General features: G+C 38.5%; 1 protein-coding gene across 2 annotated transcripts in view; it reads right to left on the reverse strand.

The window, feature by feature from the left end:
- The window catches only part of LOC106846096 (cytochrome P450 2C19-like), a 79,408-nt gene that overhangs the window by 50,943 nt on the left and 4,713 nt on the right, over window positions 1-23,752 (reverse strand). The window contains exons 1-3 of one of the 2 annotated variants that reach the window (XM_014864674.3): window positions 5,186-5,471; window positions 3,563-3,725; window positions 3,241-3,390 (exon numbers count right to left, since the gene is read on the reverse strand). In XM_014864674.3, coding sequence (XP_014720160.1) covers window positions 3,241-3,390; window positions 3,563-3,725; window positions 5,186-5,353 — 481 coding nt within the window. In that variant the 5' untranslated portion in view covers window positions 5,354-5,471. Of the gene's footprint in view, window positions 1-3,240; window positions 3,391-3,562; window positions 3,726-5,185; window positions 5,472-23,752 lie in introns of those variants that run through there. The other variant, XM_014864675.3, reaches the window with a different exon arrangement.

Consider the following 23,752-nt stretch of genomic DNA (forward strand, 5'->3'; position numbering starts at 1 on the left):
AATGCTTGTGCACTGTTGCTGGGAATGTAAATTGGTACAGCCACTACAGAAAACAGTATGGAGGTTCCTCAAAAAATTAAAAATAAAACTACCATATGATCCAGTAATCCTACTGCTGGGTATTTTTCCAAAGGAAATGAAAAGAGAGTATTGAAGAGATTTCTACACTCGCATGTTTATTGCAGCGTTATTCACAACATCTGAGATCTGAAAACAACCTAAATGTCCATCTGCAGATAATGTTTGAAGAATATGTAGTATTTATATACAATAGAATACTATTCAACCATGAAAAAGAAGGAAATTCTGTCATTTGTGACAACATGGATGGACCTTGAGGGCTTTATGCTAAGTGAAATGTCATATAGAGAAAGAGAAATACTGTATAATACCACTTACAGATGGAATCTTAAAAAGCTGAATCGTAGAAACAGAGACTAGAAGGGTGGTTACTAGGGCCTTGGGGATGGAGGAAATGGGGAGATGTTGGTCAAAGAGTACAAATTTCCAGTTAGAACATGTATAAATTCTGGGGATTTAATGCACAGTATTATAATTGTAGTTACGCTACTGTATTACATACTTGAAAGTTGCTGAGAGAGTAAGCCTTAAATGTTCTCCAAAGAAATGGTAAGTATGTGGCCTGATGGAGGTGTTAGCCAATGCCGTGTGGTAATCCTATTGCAATATATGAATGTTTCAAATCAACGCATATACTTCTTAAACTTACACAACATTACAATCAATTATATCTCAATAAAGCCAGGGAGTGAGGGAGAAATATTGAGTGTAGACCACACCCTTTGAAGAACGTTGATGGGTTTCTTTCAACCTGGATATGTAGGTGTAATCACAGCTACAGTGTAAGGAAAATATGTGCTTCAGAGGAAAACTGCATTGTCTATAGCTCACCCTTCTGCTTTATCTGACTGTGATTCTTGTACAGGAGCTATTTTGTGACTTTTTAAACTATCAATAACTGACGGCTGTGCAAAGTAATTCCTGTCTATAGACATGCAAATTCTATTCTGTTCAGTAGTGGTTCAATTGACTCTCCTGGCTAGTTTTGTCTTCATTCGCACATTCACGTCAACATTCTTATACTTTAAACAACCTTGTACTTTTTGACCCTTCTCCTTTGAACTGGTTGTAACACCTGACTAATTTCTTCATTGATGAGTTAAATAATATCTTTAACTTGTGTTCATTTAAAAAAAAAAGACATACGAATGGTCGAGAGGTATATGAAAACATGCTCAACATTACTAATCATTAGGAAACACAATCAAAAGCAATGAGATATCGCCTCATATCTGTTAGGATGGCCATTATCAAAAAAAAAGAAAAAGAAATTAAGTGTTGGTAAGGGTGTGGGGAAATTGAACTGTTGTATGTGGTTGGTAGAACGTAAAATGGTGCAGTTAGTATGGAAAACAGTATAGAAGTTCCTCAAAAAATTAAAAATCAAATTACCATATGGCCCAGCAATCCCACTTCTGGATATTTATCCAAAAGAACTGAAATCAAGATCTCAAAAAGATATTTGCACTCCCACGTTCATTGTAGCTTTATTCACAATACCCAAGAAGTAGAAACAATCTAAATGTTCATCAGAGATGAATGGATAAAGAAAATGTGGTAAATATACACTCTGGAATATTATTCAGCATGAAAATGAAAGAAATCTTGTCATATGCTATAATATGGATGAACCTTGAGGACATCGTGCTAAGCAAAATAAGTCAATCACAGAAGGACAAATCTTGCATAATTCCACTTACTTGAAGCATCTGAACTAGACAGGCTCATAGAAACAGAAAGTGGAATGCTAATTGCCAGAGCCTGGGGGAGGAGTGAATGGAGAGTCACAGTTCAATGGGTGTAGAGTATTCAGTCACTCAAGACGGAAAGTTCTAGAGACCTGCTGTCCGCAGCGTGATTATAGTTCACAATAATGAACACTTAATAATTCATTAAGAGAATAGATTTCATGTAATGTGGTTTTTTACTTTACATTTCTTTAAAATGTTAGGGAGGAATGGTAAGACATGGAATAAAAGGAAACATGTAGTTAGCGGTTTCTTGCCAGGCTCCTTTAAATGTTCCAAGGCTTTAAGCTTTAAAACAACTTTTGTTTTTGCTAGATTGGTGGAGGGTAATTTGGTAAGCCTTGGGGATTTCTTTGTGTGTATGTGATTCACAAGTAAAGTCTGATTTTCAGTCTTTCCTTTCACTTCATATGGAAGAAAGAGTTAAAAAAAAAAAAAACAGTGATTTGTACTCCAAGCTGAAAATCAGAGTCACTGTGACTTTACACTTTATAGGTATAGTGGTACTCCTGGCAGTAGTAGGTAAATAATTACTGTACAATGAATTTGTTAGGAAAATCCAATAAAGATAAGGCAAAGTTTAACAACCTGAAAACAGAGCCAAATTCAACTTAGAAAAGACACCGTAAGCAGTTATTGAAATGGTTGAAATCTAATTAAATAAAACATATTTTAACTTGCTACTTGTATATTTTGAAGAGTTATGGTGTAGCATATATTTATTCAAAATATATAAATCAATAGAGTAGTACTGAGTAACAAGAAATAATCCTGGCATTTTTAAATAGTGCTTATTTTTAGAGAGAAGTCATAATTGACAAGAATTGCACTAAGATATGCCTAAGGGATTAAATCCATAGATGGCATTATTCTTGGCCAGGACTGTAAACATGGACTGTGGAAGAAACTCTCAGACATGTCTATGAGGCTGACCATATAAATATAATGCAATTAAGTGAAAGTACACATGACTTGTTTCATGCTCCATAAGTGTGATGAGGTCATTCCCACCAAGTTTACTTGACAAGTGTTCTCTGGTGAAATGTTCTGGAATAGGTAAACTACTTCCATGCTATAGGAAAAACATTGTTCTCTAACTCTTTCAGAAAATGACTCAAAACGGCTTTTTCGTGACTTCTGATTTGAAAACAAATAAAGCTCAGGAGAGACTAGGATTAAATGACCTATTATGCCTACTCTGTATGCACAATCATGGGTGTACACACACAACAAGCAGACATGCACAAAAGTTCCCTTGACTCTCTGCTTCACATCCTCCCTCTTTCACTTGAAGACTGGTAGCAACTACCCATAATGAAAGATGTGGCCACCCCTGAATTGTTTCCAAGGACATCACTAGAAAGGTGAACAACCTGTTAAGGTCAGAGTTACAGAGAATAGAATCACCTACCATTGGTTTTTCTCAACTCCTCCACAAGGCAGCGGGCTTCCTCTTGAACTCGGTCCTCAATGCTCCTCTTCCCCATCCCAAAATTCCGCAGAGTCATGAGGGAGAAACGCCGCATCTCCCTCCATATCTTTCCATTGCTGAAAACGATTCCTACCAGGAGGGGAAACAGAAACTGAGAGGGAGGTCCTAGGGAGGGAGGAGAAAGCTGACACTTGGCAGCCTTGTGTCCCGGCCAAGATCGGCTAAGGAGCGCTCCAATTTCCTGTTTTCCATCCTCCCCACCCCCATTACCAATGCTGAACACGCACACATGCACACCTACCAAGTCCTTTATTAGCTCTTTCAGACCCTGGGGAATTGCCTCTTCCAGAAAACTCCTCCCCCAGATCAATCAGGGCTTCCTTCACTGCTTCATATCCATGCAACACCACAGCGGGCTTCATGCCAATATACAGAGTAAACACAGGGCCATAGACTTTTGAGAGCTGGGAAAGGAGATGCAAATAATAGTAAAAGAAGTCACTACTTGATAATTTATTGTGCCTGATTCAGAATGACATTAACATCCTATTTTTACATTTTTATTCTGCCACATACAGCTTAAAATACTTCTGAACTTAATATATAAATATGAGGGTGATTATTACAGCTTCCACTTATGAATGGCCTGGGATGTGCCAGGCAATGTCCTATGTAATTAGTACACAGATTACAATTAATCCTCATATCAGCACCTTCAGCACATTTATTTGTCTCACTTACAAACAGGAAACTGAGGTCAGAGAATTCCAGTTCATTTCCAGCGTCCCATGGCTACTATATAGAAGATTCAAATTTGAACATCTTATTCAACCTCTGATCCTCAAGCAATATTTCAATCCTAAATGTCCACCTTTGGACCAATATCCAGCTGACTGCTTCAGGATCACATGTGGAGCTCTTCCCATGCAAATTCTGATTCAGTAGCCCTGTGACAAATACTAGAAATCTATATTTTAAAAAAATTATTCAGGGGCCCACGCGGAGGCGCAGCGGCTAAGTTCACATATTCCTCTTCAGCATCCCCAGTTCACCGGTTAGGATCCCAGGTGTAGACCTACACACACGTGTCAGGACATGCTGTGGCAGACGTCCCACAAATGAAGTAAGGGAAGATGGGCACGGATGTTAGCTCAGGGCCAGTCTTCCTCAACAAAAAGGAGGACAATTGGCAGCAGACGTTAGCTAAGGGTTAATCTTCCTTAAAAAAAAAATTATTCAAACAACTCTAATGTGCAGGCCTGTTTGTGATCCACAGAAAGAGAGCGAGTACCACAGAGGCAGGGCCAGGCCATAGAGCTTCTCATGGAAGAACTATTTCTTCCACCCTGAAGCGCTCATAGGGTACAGACAGCAGTTTTGTGCAGAATCCAAATGAGTGCTGTTATCGCCAATTAGGTCCTGACTAATTACTACTTTCTTTTATTCCCTCACCCTGGTGCTGAACCCAGAGCCATTTCGTTGAGATCAGGCACAATTTGCTTCTTCAGAGAAGTTCAGTTTTCATGGGTATCTGAATAAAGCACACAGCTTATATAGTAGATGACTTCTGGATGAAACCTCTAATCACAACCACTTCTCTTACAATTTACCTTCAGTGAAAAAACAGCAAATGGCTGTGAAACAAAGAAGGGAAACAACACTCCCAGCTTTTGTCACTTTATTATTTGGATTCTACTATAGAAAAACCTAAATGTTTCTCTACTCACAAAACACAATATTCATTCCACTATCTATGCCAATGACAGACCAGAAAAGGCAAAAGAAATATTAAAATTTACAGGGAGTAATTTGCTTTACAATGACCTATTGTAATAGTTACCCCCAGGAATATATTTTATTTTTAAAATTGGGTTCAGTTTACTTACCCTTTGCAAGCCACAGGAAGAGCATAAAACATACTTACATTGGTTAAGGATTTGCTGATGTTCTTAACATCTAACTGCAGGATATTTCCAATAATAGGGAGAGGAGTGGGGCCAGGTGGGAGCTTCCCTTTCCTGGAGCTCTGTTTCCAGAGTGAAAGGAGAAGCCAACAGGAGAGACAGAGCCCCAGGACCACAACCAGATCCATTGTCTCTTCTTACTCAGAAAACTGTGAGCCTGAAATCCAAAGCTTTTATAACACTCCCTGTTAAAACAACACGTGCCTCGCTGAGCTATAAGGAGACTAGTCAGTTACATCCTCTTTATGCTCTCTTCCAAGTGGACTTTGGACCACTAGTAAAAATAAAAATAAAGTGTTCTTTGGTCTTGTTTTCCTTCTGTCCAGAGACAACTCTGGAGATTCTGATTTAATTATACTGGGTCGGAGTTCAGGTATTTAAAACAAAAAAAAAAAAGTGATTGCCATGTGCAGCCAGGATTGCTTGCACTGGCTCAAGTACGTAATCTTGTGCCAAAAATGGCTCAAAATTCTGGATTCAAATCAATGACCATCTGGGAATGTCTGATACTGAGGACAGTCAATGTATTCTATGCCTTGTATGTAAAAAGTGTTTATCCTGTAACGCTGTATCTAACACTAGGATACTTTGTCCTCAAAAATGAGAGATTTTTCAATATTTTAAACTACCGTACTAACATTACAGCTCCCTATACATAAAATAGCTAACATAAGTCAAACATCGTGAATGACCAAACACTCATAAAGTAATTAGCTAAGTAGATTTACATACCTTTTATCAAGAAATCCTCCCCTTCCCCACAAAAAAAAAAAAAGAGTAGAGATTATTATTTTGGATTTTTCAAATAGGGGAAAGGGAGATTCTGGGAGAACAAGAAACCTGTCCAGTGTCACACAGCTCATAATTGATAAAACTAGGATTTAAACTGAGATTTTCTGATGCCCATTGTGATGCACTCGCTTACACCACAGGTGCCTCCAGAACAATTTTAGCAAAACAAAAACCAAACCCCAAAACACGTCCCTCTGAATATACATCCCACTGACTCTGTTCACAAAATAACAGGGTTCATATTAAATAGATGCCCCTTACTTGTCTCCAGGGATAAAAGTGCCGTAGATTCTCAAGAGGAGAAATAAAAGATAGAGATTCTCCCCGCTCCATCATTGCAGAGACGGAACTTGCTCAGATTACTGTGGAAAGAGCCAATCTCGAGAATTTAGTGGAGAGGGCTTGAAAAACTATGGCTTCTCCCACTCCCAGTCACCTCCAGACACAACTGCTTTTGTTGTCTTTTTGAGTCTGTCTTTGTCAAAAAAAAAGAAAAGGAATGAACTATGCACAGCAAGGAAGGGAATTTTTAGACAGAACAACAGGCATGGACTCAGCAGAGGATGGGAGGCAGGGACTTCATTAAACAGACCCACAGTACAGAACCACCACAGCATGCAGACCGGAACAGATTTAGTGGCCGCAAGGACCTAAATATCGCTAAAATGATATACTTAGTAGATAACTAATGGCAATGCTTGTACAAAGGCATGTTCCCTAAAGATTTTATATTTGTTCTAAATTGTTTAGTGCAGTTATTTCTAAGCTCTTTTGATAAGGAAAAAATAAGTTTTTGCCAAGATCTAATTACAACATGTTTATATGGATTCTGACAGTTAACAGAGAATTTTCACACCCATCATATCTCTTTTGATTCTCTCAATGCCCTTTGCCTAAGGTAGAATTATTTACATTTTAGGGATAAGAAAACTGGACCTTGGAAGTTCAGTACCTGGGTAAAGGACATGACATCTGCAGGTGGCAGAGCCGAGACTTGAACTCACATCTCCGGAGTCATACACACTTCCCTCCAAGCCAACATTCAGTTCACCAGGGTCACCACATCTACTAATGTGTACTATGATGCAATATTTCCTGATTCATCCCAATCAGTGACTTTCCAGAGTTATCAATTTAGTTAATAATTATATCATCAGCTGATTAAAATGGGGGTCAGAAAAGTTTACTTTTGTAACCTTTAAACTTGACTGAGTCCAGACTTGGTGTAACCTTTATCCAGACAAAGAAAAGCCATAATTTGCTGCCTAACTCACATAGCTCTAAACTTTTAAAGAACTGCGCCAGCTTATTTTGGATGAAATAAATCCAATCACTTGCCTTAGAGTAACCATTTTATTCCTTGAAAAATGAATGTCACTGCTCTGTTCCACTTTCCTTCCACTGAGGCTCCTGACTGGCCTTTTGTTTTTATAGAATGAAGGAGTCAAAGATAACTTAAAGATACAAGGGACCTCTGAGATCAACTAATTTTTTTTCAAATGAGTAATTGGTAACTCAGTGAAATAAAATGTCATTAATGCATTAGTGCAAGACCTTGTCTTAGAATCCAGTTTTCCAACTCCCAATTCAGTGGCATCTCACATCGAATAGCATTCCCATTGCTGTCCAAATGATCAAGGGGACATTAGCATCAAGCCCTCCATTGGCACAGAGTAATGCAAGTTTCAGTTTAGTTAGCGTTGTGGATTAGGAGTTTTCTTTTTAATTCTTAGTATTTATTTTTTAGAGCAGTTTTAGTTTCATAGCAAAACTGAGCAGAAAGTGTGTAGTTCCTACATGCTTCCTCCTCACAGCCACACGCACAGCCTCTCCCACCCACTACCAACAACCCTCTCCAGTGTATTGTAACATTTGTTGCAATTGATGAAACAACATTGACACAATATAAACCAAAGTCCGAAGATTACTTTAGGGTTCATGCTTAGTGTTGCACAGTCTATGGATTTGGGCAAATGTATGATGACATGTGTCCACCATCATAGTGTCATACAGAAGTTTCAGTGCCCTAAAAGTCCTCTGTACTCCGTCTATTCATTTCTCCTTCACCCCAAGCCCCTAGCAAACCACTGATATTTTACTGTCTCCATAGTTTTGCCTTTCTAGAATGTTACAGAGTTGGAACTATACAGTAGGTAGCCTTCAGATTGGTTTCTTTCATTTAGTAATATGTTGTGTTACCTTTGCTCCTTTATTTCATAGTTAAAGACGTATTCAGATTGTCTATTTTTTCTAGTGTGAGTTTTGGCAGATTGTGTGTTAAGGAGTTAATTCATTTCCATAATTTGTAGTCATAGAGTTGTTCATAATATTCCCTTATTATCTTTCTAATGCCTATGTTGTCAGTAGAGCAGTTGACTGTATCTATATGGATCGATATCTGGGCTGTCTATTCTGTTCCACTGATCCATTTGTTTATTCTTTCATCAATACCATACTGTTTTCATTACTGTAGCTTTATAGTAATCCTTGAAATTAGATAGTGTTAGCACTCTGACTTTATACTTCTTCTTCAATATTATGTTGTCAAATCTAGGTCTTTTGCCTTTCTGTGTAAATTTAGAATCAGATTGTCAATACTTGAAAAATAACTTGCTGAGATTTTGATTGAGATTGCAGTGAATCTGTAGTTCAAATTGAGAACTAATGTTTGATTTTCAAATGATGAATCTGTTTTGTCTACTTGAAATAAATCCCACTTGAGAATAGTGTATAATTCTTTCTATATACTGTTGAATTCTATTTGTTGGTATTTTGTTAAGGATTTTTGCATGTATATTTCTGAGAGACATTAGTCTGCAGTCTTCCTTTCTTGTAATGTCTTTGTCTGGTTTTGGTTAGAGTAGTGCTGGCCTCATAGAATGAGTTAAGAAGAATTTCCTCTGCTCCCATCTTATGGTAGACATTGTAGAGAATTGGTATAATTTCTTCCTTAAATGTTTGATAGAATTCACCAGTAAACCTATCTGAGCCTGATGCTTTCTGGGTTGGAAGTTACTAATTATTGATTCAATTTATTTCATAGTTAAAGACGTATTCAGATTGTCTATTTTTTCTAGTGTGAGTTTTGGCAGATTGTGTGTTAAGGAGTTAATTCATTTCCATAATTTGTAGTCATAGAGTTGTTCATAATATTCCCTTATTATCTTTCTAATGCCTATGTTGTCAGTAGAGATGGCCCCTCTTTTAATTCTGACATTAGTAATTTGTGCCTTCTCTCTTTTTTTCTTGGTGAGCCTAGCTAGAGGTTTCTCAATTTTATTGAACTTTTCAAAGAACTAGCTTCTGGTTTCATTGATTTTCTCTCTGATTTCTTATTTTCAATTTTGTTAGTTTCTCCTGATTTTTGTTTCATTTCTTTTGCTTACTTTGGACATAATTTGCTCTTCTTTCTTTAATTTCCTATGGTAGTTGTTTACGTTATTGATTTTATATCTTCCTTCTTTTTTCAGACATGAGTTCAATGCTATAAATTTCCCTCTGACCACTCCTTTCACTGCATCCCAAAAATTTTGATTAGTTGTAGTTTCATTTTATTTAGTTCAAAATATCTTTAATCTCTCTTGGGATTTCTTCTTTGACCTATGTGTTATTTAGAAGTGTGTTGCTTACTCTCCAAATATTTTGAGATTTTCCAGTTATTTTTCTTTTACTGATTCCTAGTTTAGATCCATTGTGGTCTGACAGCAGATATTGTGTGATTTCTATTCTTTTAAATTTGTTAAGCTTTGTTTTCTGGTCCAGAATGTGTTTTATCTTGGTGGATATTCCATATGAGCTTGAGAAGAATGTGTTTTCTGCTGTTGTTGGGTAAAGTAGCATAAAAATGTCAATTAGAGGGGCTGGCCCCGTGGCCGAGTGGTTAAGTTCGCGCGCTCCGCTGCAGGCGGCCCAGTGTTTCGTTAGTTCGAATCCTGGGCGCGGACATGGCACTGCTCATCAGACCACGCTGAGGCAGCGTCCCACATGCCACAACTAGAAGAACCCACAACGAAGAATACACAACTATGTACCGGGGGGCTTTGGGGAGAAAAAGGAAAAAATAAAATCTTTAAAAAAAAAAAAAATGTCAATTAGATCCAGTTGATTGATGGTGCCGCTCAGTTCAACTCTGCCCTTACTGATTTTCTGCCTATTGGATCTGTCCATTTCTGACAGAAGGGTATTGAATTCTCCAACTAAATAGTGGATATATCTATTTTCCCTTGCAGTTCTGTCAGCTTTTGCCTCATATATTTTGTTAGATGCATACACTTGAAAGATTGTTATGTCTTTTTGGAGAATTGACCATCTTATCATTATGTAACTATGATACATATTTATTGAGGATACTCTTTATCCTTAACAATTTTCTTTGCTCTGAAGTCAGTTTTGTCTGAAATTAATAGAGCTATTCTAGCTTTCTTTTGATTAGTGGTAGCATTATGTGTCTTTTTCCATTTCTTTACTCCTAATCTATATGTTTCTTTAGAGTTCAAATTTATTTCTTCTAGACAACATAGTTGGGTCTTTTTAATCCTCTCTGACCATCTCTAGCTTTAATTGGTATATTTAATCATTGACGTTAGAATGATTATTGATGTAGTTGGATCAATATCTATACCATATTTTTTACTGTTTTCTACACATTGACCTTGTTCTTTTTTTCTATGTTTGCCTTTAATACTTTTTCTGATTTTTGTGGTTTTAATTGAGTATTTTATATGATTCTATTTTCTCTCCTTTTTTAATTAAAATATATTTGATGTATAACATTGTTTAAGTTTAAAGTGTACAACATGTTGACTTGATACATTTATATATTGCAATATGATTGCCATTGTAGCATTAGCTAGCATATCTATCACATTACATAATTATTTCTTTTTTTGTGGTGGGAATAATTAAGATCTAGTCTCTTAGCAAGTCTGTTAGCTATAACTAGTATACTGTACATGAGATCTCCAGCACTTATTTACCCACTACTTGAAGTTTGTACCATGTGTCATTCCACTCTCTTCTGGCTTATAGGATTTCTGCTGAGAAATGTGCTGATAGCCTAATGGGAGTTGCTTTGTAGGTTACACATTTTTTTTTTCCCTGATTGCCCACAAGATTCTTTCTTTATATTAGATTTTAGATAGTTTTGTTATAATGTGTCTTGAAGAAGGTTTTTTTGGCATTGAGTTAATAGGGTGATCTATTAGCTTTGTGAGCTTGAATGTCCAAGTCTTTCTATAGGTTTGGGAAGTTTTCCTTTATTATTTCTTTAAATAAACTTTCTACTTCTTTCTCCCTTTCTTCTCCTTCTGGTACCCTAATTTATCTGGTATTTATCTTTTTTATGAAATTCCATAGATCACAGAGACTTTTCTTGCTCTTTTTTATTCTTTTTTCTTTATCTTTTGTGTTATTTCAAAATCCCTATCCTCTAACTCACTTATTCTATCTTCCATCTGTCCTACTCTATCACAAATACTCTCTATTGCATTCTTAATCTCACTCATTGAATTCTTCAGCTCCAGAATTTCTGTTTGGTTCTTTTTTATGATTTCTATCACTTTGGTAAAGAGCTTATTTTGGTCATATATATTTTTTTCCTGACATCATTTAACTATCTGTCTGAGTTATCTTGTAGCTCGTTGAGTTTTTTCAAAGCAGCTATTTTGAATTCTCTATCACTTAGATCCGAATATTTCATGATTTGAGCTGAGTTGTTAAAAAATTATTGGCATCTTTTGGCAATGGCATATTTCCTTGATGTTTCATGTTCCTTGTAGCTTTATGTTGCTGCTTTCACATTTGAAGTAGCAAATTTTTACTGGTTGTCTTCAGATGGGTTACTGTTTGTGGGTGTTGCTATATCTGGGTTTCCTAGGTTTTTTATGGAAACACTACGCTCTTCTTGCTCCTTTTTGTGGTAGAATTCTTAAGCTTTTATGTTTTCTTTTGTTCTTACTACTCACCAGGCTGGTTGCTGGAAACTTCTTTTGTTTTCCAGAAGATGGCACTATTGCTCCAGTTTTTGGTTTCTCCCTTTCTCATAAACCATGGTCTGTATTTCTGAGAGCACTCCAATTGCTGGACCTGCTTTCACCTCTGCAATCACGAACCCCACACAAGGATCCAGGCACAGAGTCGGGGAAGGTGTGGGTTCAGCAGTCAGGGCTTTAGGTACCTGAAGATCCTGCAGTGAAATCCTCCAGTGAGATATTCCCAAAGGCTTGTGTACAAACTTCCTACTGATGTCCTGAAGCAGTCAGTAGGGACCACATTCCGTTAATGTCCTTTGAAATTCTTATCTACTTCTTTCCCTTTATCTTCCTTCCCCCTAGTCATGGAGATCCCACCTCAGTACCCTGAGACCCACCCAACTGGGGTAGCCAGGCACTCACTCATTGCTTTCCACCCCCTCCCTGGGAGAGGTCACTGCCACCAGACATCTTAGCTCCTTGCTGTGTTGTAGGGGAGGGAGGGCAGCTCTGGTTGAGTTACTCCCTCTCCACTGCATCTAAATTCATATCCTTCCCACTCCAATGGCATGCTGGAGTCTCCCCTCAGGCAGGCTGGACTTCTATAAATTCTCTCTTGCCTGTGGGTCTCTGCCCAGGTCAGCAAGCTCCATGTTTTTTTCCCCAACCACAGCAAGAAGAGACGGGCAGGTTCATTGACTTTCTTGGATCTGCAGTCCTTACTGAGGTCTGTTTGTCTATTTTGGATGCACAGGTGGGCAAAAGTCTCCCAGGTCCACTTGTACAGAGTAATGGGCCCCACATCTCCCACAGAGGCACTTTTATTCATGGATGGATTGATTAGTTTTTTAAAAAGAAAAGAGAAAGGAGGACTGTCTTATGCCCCCATGATATGCTGATGTCACTCAGCTTCTCTCCTTTCTTAACATATTATTTATACTTATTTTTACTACTTCTTTTTTTAGTGGTTGCCCTAGAGTTTGTAATATACATTTATGACTAATCCAAGTCCACTTTCAAATAGCACAGTACTGCTTCATACAAAGTGTGAGTACCTTGTAACAAAGTATGCCTAATTCCTCTCTCCGATCACTTAGATCACTGCTACTATTCATTTCACTTATTCATAATCTGTAATCACAAAATACATCATTGCTATTATTATTTCAAACAAACTATTCTGTTAAATCAATTAAGAATCATAAAAATAAAAGTTTTATGTTATCTTCCGTCATTTCTTCTGTAATGCTCTTCCTTTGTTTATGTAGATCAGAGTTTTTTACATTATTTCTCTTCTCTCTGAAGAACTTCTTTTTAGTGTTTCTTGCAAGGCAAGAAGTGGAGACAAATTCTCTCAGTTTGTTGTCTGAGAGTCCTTATTTCTCCTTCACTTTTAAAGATAATTTCATGGATACATAAATCAAGGCTGGTGGAGGTTTTTTTTCTTTTAACATTTTATTTTATTTTTTAAAGATTGGCACCTGAACTACACCTGTTGCCCCTTCTTTTTTCATCTTCTTCTTCTTCTCCCCAAAGCCCCTCAATACATAGTTGTATATTCTAGTTGTGAGCACCTCTGGTTGTTCTATGTGGGACACCACCACAGCACAGCCTGAAGAGTGGTGCCATGTCCGCACCCGGGATCCGAACCAGTGAAACCCTGGGTCACTGAAGCAGAGCATGCAAACTTCACCATTCAGTCATGGGGCTGGCCCCCATCTTTTAACATTTTAAATAGTTCACTACACTCTCTTCTTGCTTGCATGGACTCTAAAGAGTATTCCAGTGTAATTCGCATCCTGTTCTTATATACATAAGATGGTTTTTTTCCTCTGGCTTCATTCAAGATATTTTCTTTGTTTTTATTTTCTGCATTTGAATGTGATGTGCCTAGGTGTAGAATTTTTGGCATTTATCCTACTTGGTATTGCCCAAGTTTCCTGAATCTATGGCCTAGTGTCTGAAATTAATTTGGGGAAATTCTCTGTAATTACTGCTTCAAATATTTCTTCTGTAGACTAGTTTGTTTTTAAATAATCTTTTTCACTGAAGCATAATATACAGAAAGAAAAATACACATGTTCTAAATGTGCAAGTCAACACAATACAATGTGAACATATCTGTTTAACCAAGATACAGGTCATGAAAAAGAATTCCACAATTTATTTTTTCCATTGTACTATTGTGGACATTTGAGTTGCTTCCAGTGTGGGGCTATTTTGATTGGTGCTGTTAAGTACACTTCTATACTTGTCTTCTTGGTATCCCAACGTATTGCATTTCTGTTAAGTACATACTAAGTGGAATTACTTGACGTCTACAACATTGCCACTTTTGAAGGGTATAGGCCAAGTATTTGTAAGACATCCCTCCATTTTAGTTCATCTGATGTTTCCTAATGATTAAATTCAGGTCATGCATCTCTGGCAGGAAATCACAGGATGATGCTTTTTCTTCTCCTTGTTAGGTGACAATTTCAAAATATCTCATTACAGATTTCCTCGTTTTTATTGAGGTCATAATAGTCTTTAATATTGTGAAATTTCAGTTGTACATTTTTATTTTGTCAGTCACCATAAATACGTGTACCTTCACCCTTTGTGCCCAACGCCCAACTCCCTTTCCCTCTGGTACCCACTAAAGTGTTGTCTTTGTCAGTGTGTTAGTTTATCTTCCACATGTGAGTGAAATCACATACCATTTGTCTTTCTCTGTCTGGCTTATTTTTCTTAACATAATACCCTCACGGTCCATCCATGTTGCTGTGATGGGACAATTTTATGTTTTTTATGGCTGAGTAGTATTCCATTGTATATATATATATATATATATACCATATACGGAAGATTTACATTTTGATTACTAAGTTCAAGTAGTGTCTGGCAGTATCCTCTATTGTATTCAACTTTGCAATCTAGAAGTATTTTGTGGCTAGATTCTTTGAAACTCTTTATCTGTTCCTCATCACTTTTCAAGCTATTCATTTATTTATTTATATCAATATGGAGTCATGGATTCAATTGTTTTCAATGGGTTATAGTCCATTACTATTATTTAGGTGCTCAAATAGTCTCCTAATGACCAAATTCAGTGTCCTTTTCCATGTCTCCATCAATCTTTAACCAGTTCCTTACTTTCTGGCACAGCAAGATATTCCAGACTCATTTTATACTTTTCCTGCCTCAGCTCTCCAATCACTAATTCTCCAAGAAGTTGTGGTTCTTTTTATTTGAAAATGTGATTTATAAGTCAAGATCTGTGCATTAGGTATGTTTATTGCCATGAAGGTGTCACAGCTCCCAGGCCTTCTCAGTGAACAGAGTTAGAGACTATGTTCATTGTAGACATAATATACATCTTGAGAATAGAGGAAATGAAATGACTGAACTTTATCAACAGAAAGAAATAGAGCATCTTGGATTATTACCTCTCAGGCAAATCATGACTTTCAGGAAGAGGTGAGAAGTTCCGAAGCAAAAAATGACCCTATGAACAATAAAACAGAAGAGCTAGTGCCCTACAAAAAGAGAACCAAAGATCTAGAAAAACTGCTAGAAAGGACCATTTCTTCTGAGAAGCTGGAACTAAAAGCTCATATTCATTGAGAATTCAGAAGGTTGAATGTAACGTCATCATCCGTGGAGAGGAGGGTGCAGACCTGAGACAAAGAGTCACCCAATTTTAATTAAAGTTCAGCTTCAAGATACTGATCCTCAAGCAGTTGATGACCCTGAGAGAGAATTTGTCAGGGAACATTTGCTCCTTGATCTCTGTGCACAAGGTGATGCTTCCCCTGAAACAGGAAAGTTTCTTGTTCCTCTCCTCAATGCTTCCCTGGCTGCCAGGCCATCCTCCTCTCTTTCTCTCTCCAATTTGAAGTTTCCCATGGATCCGAAAGGGCTAGTCTTAAATCAAAGAAATGGAAGACCTTCCTTTCCCCCAAGACTCAAATCTGAGTCTCTGCCGTTCTTAGAATGAATTTCTAGAATGCCTGGGGTCCAAGGGGCAAATCCTGAGAATGGAAAATCTTTATGAGGAGCTTCACTTCTAGGTGCTGTCCAACTGGACTCCTCACTCTTCACATTCTGAAGGGTTTGCAGACATACTGAAGCAGGGAATTACTAGGGGCATTGAAATAAGGATAAACCAGTTTCCCAGCCCTGTTCCCAATGAGTCATCCTTGGGCAGGAGCTGTGGTGCTGGACAGGAAGTGTAGTCCTTACATTTAAGGTCATTGATGCAGTGGGGAAATTCCACTTTCTGGTCATGGTGGAGTAGCCTTATTAGTCATACCTTCGCACAGACAACAATGTTTCAATCTGGAGAAACTACACAGATAACAAATTTCTGACACTGCTGGTATTTGGCATGCAGGCTTGAATATTTCTAACATCTTATTTTCTATACCCCTTTGATAAAAATTTTAGAACCAGTTTCTCTTTACCAGGCAAAGGAATGCAGTACCATTACCATGCTTCTACATGAAACTGATTCCCCTGCAAAATCTTGCTATTTGGCTAGACAATTTTTAGCTCAATATGCAATGCTAACCAGTGCCTTAACAAACTATTACTTTCTGAAAATGGCTCCCCTTTAAAAAACCACTCACTCTGTATTTTATGCTCTCTGGGTAGAACTGATTAAAGGTGGATAGGTTCTTTGTTGTCATCTAGGCAATGACCTAAAGAGATATTCCAGAGCTTATTAAGGAAAAAGTGCTGGATCTTGCATCCACCAAAAACAAAGAAACTGCCTGGCCATTTGGACTTTGGAGGCAATGTATTTTGCATCTGGATATTTCATTAAGCCTCCATGAGAAACCATTACATGCAACCAACTTCGAATGGAATCCCTTGCAGCAAGAAACCTGGGAATCATTCCAGGAAATATAAGCAAAATCTACACCTGAGCTCCCATCTCCTTCATACTCACGTAATTCCTGCTGTCTATGAACTGTCTCACAACTAGTTGAGCCTATAGCAAAAAGATCTCTTAAGTATTAGCCACTCCTAGAGATTTTAGTCACAAGAAATTCATCAGGTTGCTGAGCAGTATGTATTTGTTGAGCAGCAATTCATAATCTGTCACTAGGCCCTGGAGAGACAATATATCATTGAAAGAAAAGTCATGATTCTCTGACCAAATATTCCTGTATTACAATAGCTTTGACAAGCTGAAAAATGTCGTTTTGTGAAAAGGAAATGTGATATCCAAGAAAAGGCCAAGTATGGTCCCCGAGGTCTTAGCCAATTTCACATACAACTGACAGTCCTATCTACTTCACACAGATGGCTGCACTTGCTGCTTTAACCCAACCACTGGTCCCATGGGGGTTTTGCCTACAAGATATATCACCTGATGAGGACTCATGGTTTACTTAAAAATCTGTCTCCAATGTAGTAAGACCAATGGAGAGCTACAAACAACCACTGTAACGGTAAAATTTCTGACAGCCTATGATGTTAGACATTCTACCCAATGGCTGAACCTCAAGTAATGCTCCTTGCCATGACTCAAACATACCCCTACATACACTCAAGTTATGCTACAAATTGTCTATATACGTGATCAAGTCATTTGGACAACCTAACACTGGACTATAAAAGACACAGTCATATCATATACCCCCTCTACGAAAGCAAAGCCAACAACTTAGTCATGAACCAAATCTTTATGTTACAATGGAGCTCCATAAGAAGAAGTAATAGTTGGAGGAAAACACATGGTATGAAAAACTAATCAAGGACATGCAGTCATCATTTCTAGTGTAGTCAACTGGATCCTTGCTTGAACACTAGGTGGTAATGAAAGCTTCAAGAAGAACTGTGATTTCTTTTAGTATCTAAAAAAGCTGCTAATGTCTACAAAGCACATACTATGTACTAGGTCATGGATCTGGACCATATCATTATGGGCAAATCAATTTTATAGACTCCCTACCCCTGATATAAACGTAGGACTACAGTGGGTTTTAACTGTCATAGATACATTTTCAGGATATTGTGGAAACAAAGTAAAACATTGCCCTGCCTCTATAATGGTGGTTGGGAAAGAAATTATTATGCATGCTGGAATTAAATTTAAAGGAAAAAGAAGGTCATCTTGAGTAGCACTAGTTCCCTAAATAAATGAAACCTAAAGCCTTTTTTCATAAATTATTGACTCCCTAATGAAAATTACTTTATTCCTGACTTTCACAATGCTGAGATTTGAAGATATGTCACAAATTTTGTGGGTATGATAACTATGTGATAAAATTGTTCTTTTGCCACTATAAACAGGCTAACAAAAATAATGTTAGTAATATTATGGAGTATTTTCCTCTAAATGTCTCCTGTATTCCTTTACTTGATGAGCTAGTGGATCCAAATTCTGGACTCCTTGGGGTACAAAGTTGAAGTAACAGACAGGTGAAATTTTTGTGTCCTGTGTTTACTTTTTACCTACAGCTGAAATTGTGAAAATGAAGCTGCGATTTCTCTTGTGATGTATGGTAAAACATTTTTTAAGTATTTTCTTCTCACAAAAGAAGGGTAAATAGACTTTTTTAATGATTTGCTTATAATTATAACAATCTTTATCTGTGGCAAATTCTCTTGGGAAACTTAGAAATTAATTGGTCATAAAATCTGCCATTTTATACACAGTTTAGGAATAGCTAAAGGTCAGACATAATATCATAGGTGAAAAGCTTTACAAAGATTTAAGAAAAGCTTTATACTGGCCATCAAGATGGTGATATAGCTCTGGGTGATGTCAGCATCGTGGCAGAGTGAACTTGCCCAGGACTCTCTCCCTTCCAACATACAACAATAAGGGGCATTCATACTCCAGCAGAGGACATCCTAACACAACACAAAAATGTCACAGAGGCATGCAGCCATATGATGGAGGGCAGAGAGGCTGGAGCCCCCCTCAGAGGATCTGGAACAGGGAAAGAGAGAACTTCACTCCCTCCTCTAAAGACTGCAATCCGAGACCAGGGGAGGCTGAGAGAGGGAAGGAGCAGGGGAGGGGATGCTCATTTGCAGGAATATCAAGGACTCCCTAGGGTCCTTGTAGCTTAGAGGGAAGCCCTCTAATGGGGTGAAAGGTTTTGTAGGGGGTGACCTTAACAAGCAAATACCCCAGGAGACCCGCTAGCTAGAGCAGAGCGAGAAAACCCTGAAAGCACACAGGAGAAAGTGCCCCCTCCTCCCATCTGCCCTGCCCCCACTCCACTGCCTAGGATCTCAGCTGAAGGCAGAGGGCTCAGAATATACGGCTCTTGACCCCCCCCCCCCCCACACACACACACCCAGTGGCAATAGGTGGTAACTGCAACCAAATAATATCAGAATGCATAAGACCTGAGCCACCTCCTCTAACAATATCAGACATTACCTCAAATCTCCAGAACAGAGAGAAAATGACAAGTACCCAGAATTCATTCCTGGAGACACAGAAATATGTACTCTAAATGACAATGAATATAAAATAGCTATCATCAAAAAACTCAACGAGGTAAAAGAGAATGTAGAGAAACAATTCAACAAATTCAGAAGCTACTTCACAAAAGAGATTGAAACTGTAAAGAAGAATCAATCAGAAATATTAGAGATGAAAGACACAATGGAAGAGATAAAACAAAATAGAGATTCCCTGAACACTCAAGTGGACATCGTAGAGGAGTGTATCAGCATAATCGAAGATAGACATGTTGAAATGCTCCGGACAGAGGAGGAGAGAGAACTAAGACTAAAAAGAAATGAAGAAGGTCTCTAAGCAATATCCAACTTAATGAGGAAATTCAAGATAAGAATTGTAGGTATTCAAGAAGGAGAAGAGAAGGAGAATAGAGCAGAAAGTGTGTTCAAACAAATAATAGCAGAGAACTTCCTAAAACTAGGGAAAGAGAGGGAAATCTGTGTGGAAGAGATTTCCAGATCTCCTAGATTTGCCAACGTAAAACTACCTACTGCAAGGCATATAGTAGTAAAACTGGCAAAAATGAATCACAGAAAGAATACTCAGATCTCATCAAGGTGATGGCATAAGCAGACTCTGAACTCATCTCCACCCATGAACACAACCAGGTTACAACTATTTTCAGGAAAAATTACCCTGGAGAGAAAACTGAAAACTGGATAAAAAGAACCCACACAACAAGCGACAGTCCTGACTAAAGCGGAAGAGGCAGAAATTCCTGCTGGAGAGGAAAAAAGCCACCTTTGCTGGCCAGGTGGGAGACACCCTAAGGTACGCAGCCCTCCCTGGAGGAGTGAGGTCCGGAGCAGGAGCCAATACTGCTATAACCATCCTTCAGACTCAGCCCAACTGAGACGGGGGTCTTACTGTCTGGCTTCGCTGGCTATTAACTGCAGCGAGGATATCCCCAGAAAAGCTATCAGCCAAAAGCCCAAAAGATCCGGGTCTTAAAGGGCCCATGCACAAAATCACTGATTGTAGCAACCAAAAATCACTAGAGAGAAGGCTGACAGTCCTTCGGTGAAATGAGACTCACCTGGTGGGCTCTGGGGGCATCTTGGTGAGAGGAGGGACCTCTCCAGAGACTGAGACATTGGTGGGGGCCATTGTTCTGACCCAGTCCAGATGTGCTGACACAGGCCCCAGTGGGCACCATTGAGGTTCTTCCCTTTGGCCTGTTATCCCTGGGGTCTGCCACACCCACTAGAGCACAGATTTAATCCAGTTCAGCCAGGGCAGGCAACCCACCCCATGGACCGACCCCACCTAATAGCAAGCCCTTAGGCTACTTTTCAGCCTTCATTGATTGGGTGCCTTGATCCTCTATAGGCAGGCAAGTGTGTCCGCCTCTGTGGGGCAGGGTCTGTGTGAGGACCAGGTGAACTGTGGGGGGGCATTGGTGGAGAGGGGGGCCTCTGCAGTGCAGTACCCACAGTGGAGTGGGTACGCTCCAGGGGGTTGAGAAGTGTGCATGGACCAGGACTGTGTTGATGGTGTGTGTAGTCCTGTGAGGGGGTGAGGCTTAGCGGCAGAAGACCTGTGCTTCACAAATAGCCATAAAAAGGATCAGCTGGACCTTCCAAAGCCTGAAACAATTAGTGCTCCTGTGCCTAGGGCCAGCCCCACTCAGCTGTACTCCTAAGAGAACTGACAACAGCCTTGTAGGCCTGAGACCTATCGCAACTGTAAGCCCCTGAGCCTAGCAACCAGCTACACTGGGTTCCAACCCAATTAAGAGGAAAATTGCAATAGGAGTGTGCTGATAGACTTTGTAGCCAACAGTGTTGAAGCTCCCCAAACCGGATTTACAAACACCTGGCCAGGGAAGGAAAGAACAGACTCCCTGGGTACCTGCAGTGGGAGCAACCCTGCCACAGCAGAAAGACACAAGTAGCCCACAAAGGGATCACTCTTGGATTATTTGGACTGGTGACAAGAGGGAAGCACACTGCTGGGCCTCATAAGGCATCACATACATAAAGCCACTTCTCCAAGATCAGGAGCCATAGCTGACTCACCTAATACATAGAAATAAGCAGAGAGAAAGAGGTAAAATGAGGAGACAAAGGAATACTTTCCAAGCAAGGGAACAGGACAAAACCCCAGAAAAAGGATTAAATGAAACAGAAACAAGCAACCTACTCGACAGAGAGTTCAAACAAAATATCATAAGGATGCTCACAGATATTGGGAGAAGACTGGATGAACACAGTGAACTCATCAGCAAAGAGTTGGAAGATATTAAAAAAGAACCAATCAGAAGTGAAGAATACAATGCTGGAAATGAAAAATTCACAAGAGGGACTCAATAGCAGAGTAGAGGATGCAGAATAATGGATCAGCGAGCTAGACAAAAAACTAGAGGAAATCAACCAAGCTGAACAGTAAAAAGAATTAGACAGAATGAGAACAGTCTAAGGGAAATCTGGGACAATAGCAAGCATGCTAACATTCGGATTATAGGTGTCCCAAAAGGAGAAGAGAGAGACACAGGGGCAGAAAATTTATTTGAAGAAATAATAGAGAAAATTTTCCCAACCTAAGGAAGGAAACAGACATCCAAGTACAGGAAGAACAGAGAGCTCCAAACAAGATAAGCCCGAAGAGGCCCACACCAAGACATATTATAATTAAAATGTCCAAAGTTAAAGATAAAGAGAGAATCCTAAAAGCAGCGAGAGAAAGGCCACAAGTGACATACAAAGGAAAGCCCATAAGGCTATCAGTGGACTTCTCAGCCAAGACCCTACAGGTGAGAAGAGAACAGCACGATGTATTTAAAGTGCTAAAAGGAAAAAACCTGCAGCCAAGAATACTCTATCCATCAAGGTTGTCATTCAGAATTGAAGGAGAGATAAAGAGCTTTCCAGACAAGCAAAAATTAAAGGAGTTTATCATCAAGAAACCAGTTCTACAAGAAATGCTGAAAGGACTTATTTAAGTGGGAAAGCAATGACCACAAATAGAGATTTAAAAAATTATCAAAAAGACTGGCAATAAAATCACCTGTAAAGGTAAAAATATAGTAAAGGTAGCAGATCAACTACCTTTGAAGATAATGTGAAGGTTAAAAGACAAATGTACTAAAATCACCTATTTCAATGATAAGAGGGTAATGGATAGACACACACTAAACAAGAGACTATATATGATTTCAAAAACATAAAATGTTGGAGGAGGGGAGTGAAAAAGCAGAGCTTTTAGAAAGAGGTCAATCTGAAGAGTCTATCTACTCGATAGAGACTGTTATATACATAGAATATTAAATAGGATCCTCATGGTAATCTCAAATCAGAGACCTATAATAAGTAAGCAAAAAAGTAAGACAAAAGAAATCAAACATATTACTAAAGATAGCCATCAAACCACAAGGGAAGAGAGCAAGAGAAAAAGAAAGGAACAGAGAGGAACTACTAAAACACCTAGAAAAAAATTAACAATATGTCAATAAATACATATTTATCAATAGCTACTTTAAACATCAATGGACTAAATGCTCCAATCAAATGCCATAGGGTAGCCAATTGGATATAAAAACAAGACCCATGTATATGCTGCATACAAGAGACACACTTCAGACCTAAAGACACTCACAAACTGAAAGTGAAAGGATGGAAAAAGATATTCCATGTCAATGGCAAAGAAAAGAAAGCGGGGGTAGCAATACTTATATCTGATAAAATAGACTTTAAAACAAAAATTATAACAAGAGACAAAGACAGGCACTACATAATGATAAAGGGAACAATCCAACAAGAAAGTATAACACTTGTAAATATCTATGCGCCCAACATAGGAGCACCTAAATATATAAAGCAATTATTAACAGACATAAAAGGAGAAATAGTAACACAATAATAGAATGGGACTTTAACACTCCGCTGACACCAATGGATAGATCATCCAAACAGAAGATCAATACGGAAACAGTGGTTTAAATGACATATTAAACCAGATGGACTTAGTAGATATATATAGAACATTCTATCTAAAAACCACAGAATACACATTCTTTTCAAATGCACATGGAACATTCTCCAGGAGTGATCACATATTAGGCCACAAAACAAGTCTCGATAAATTTAAGAAGATTGAAATAATACCATGCGTCTTTTCTGACCACAAAGGTATGAAACTAGAAATCAACTACAGGAAGAAAACCAGAAAAGCCACAAAAATGTGGAGATTAAACAAAATGCTACTGAACAACGATTGGGTCAATGAAGAAATCAAAGGAGAAATGAAAAATTCCTGGAGACAAATGAAAATGAAAATACGACCTGCCAAAATCTGTGGGA

This window comes from Equus asinus, chromosome 2, assembly GCF_041296235.1.
Source record: "Equus asinus isolate D_3611 breed Donkey chromosome 2, EquAss-T2T_v2, whole genome shotgun sequence".
NCBI classification, from domain to species: Eukaryota; Metazoa; Chordata; class Mammalia; order Perissodactyla; family Equidae; genus Equus; species Equus asinus.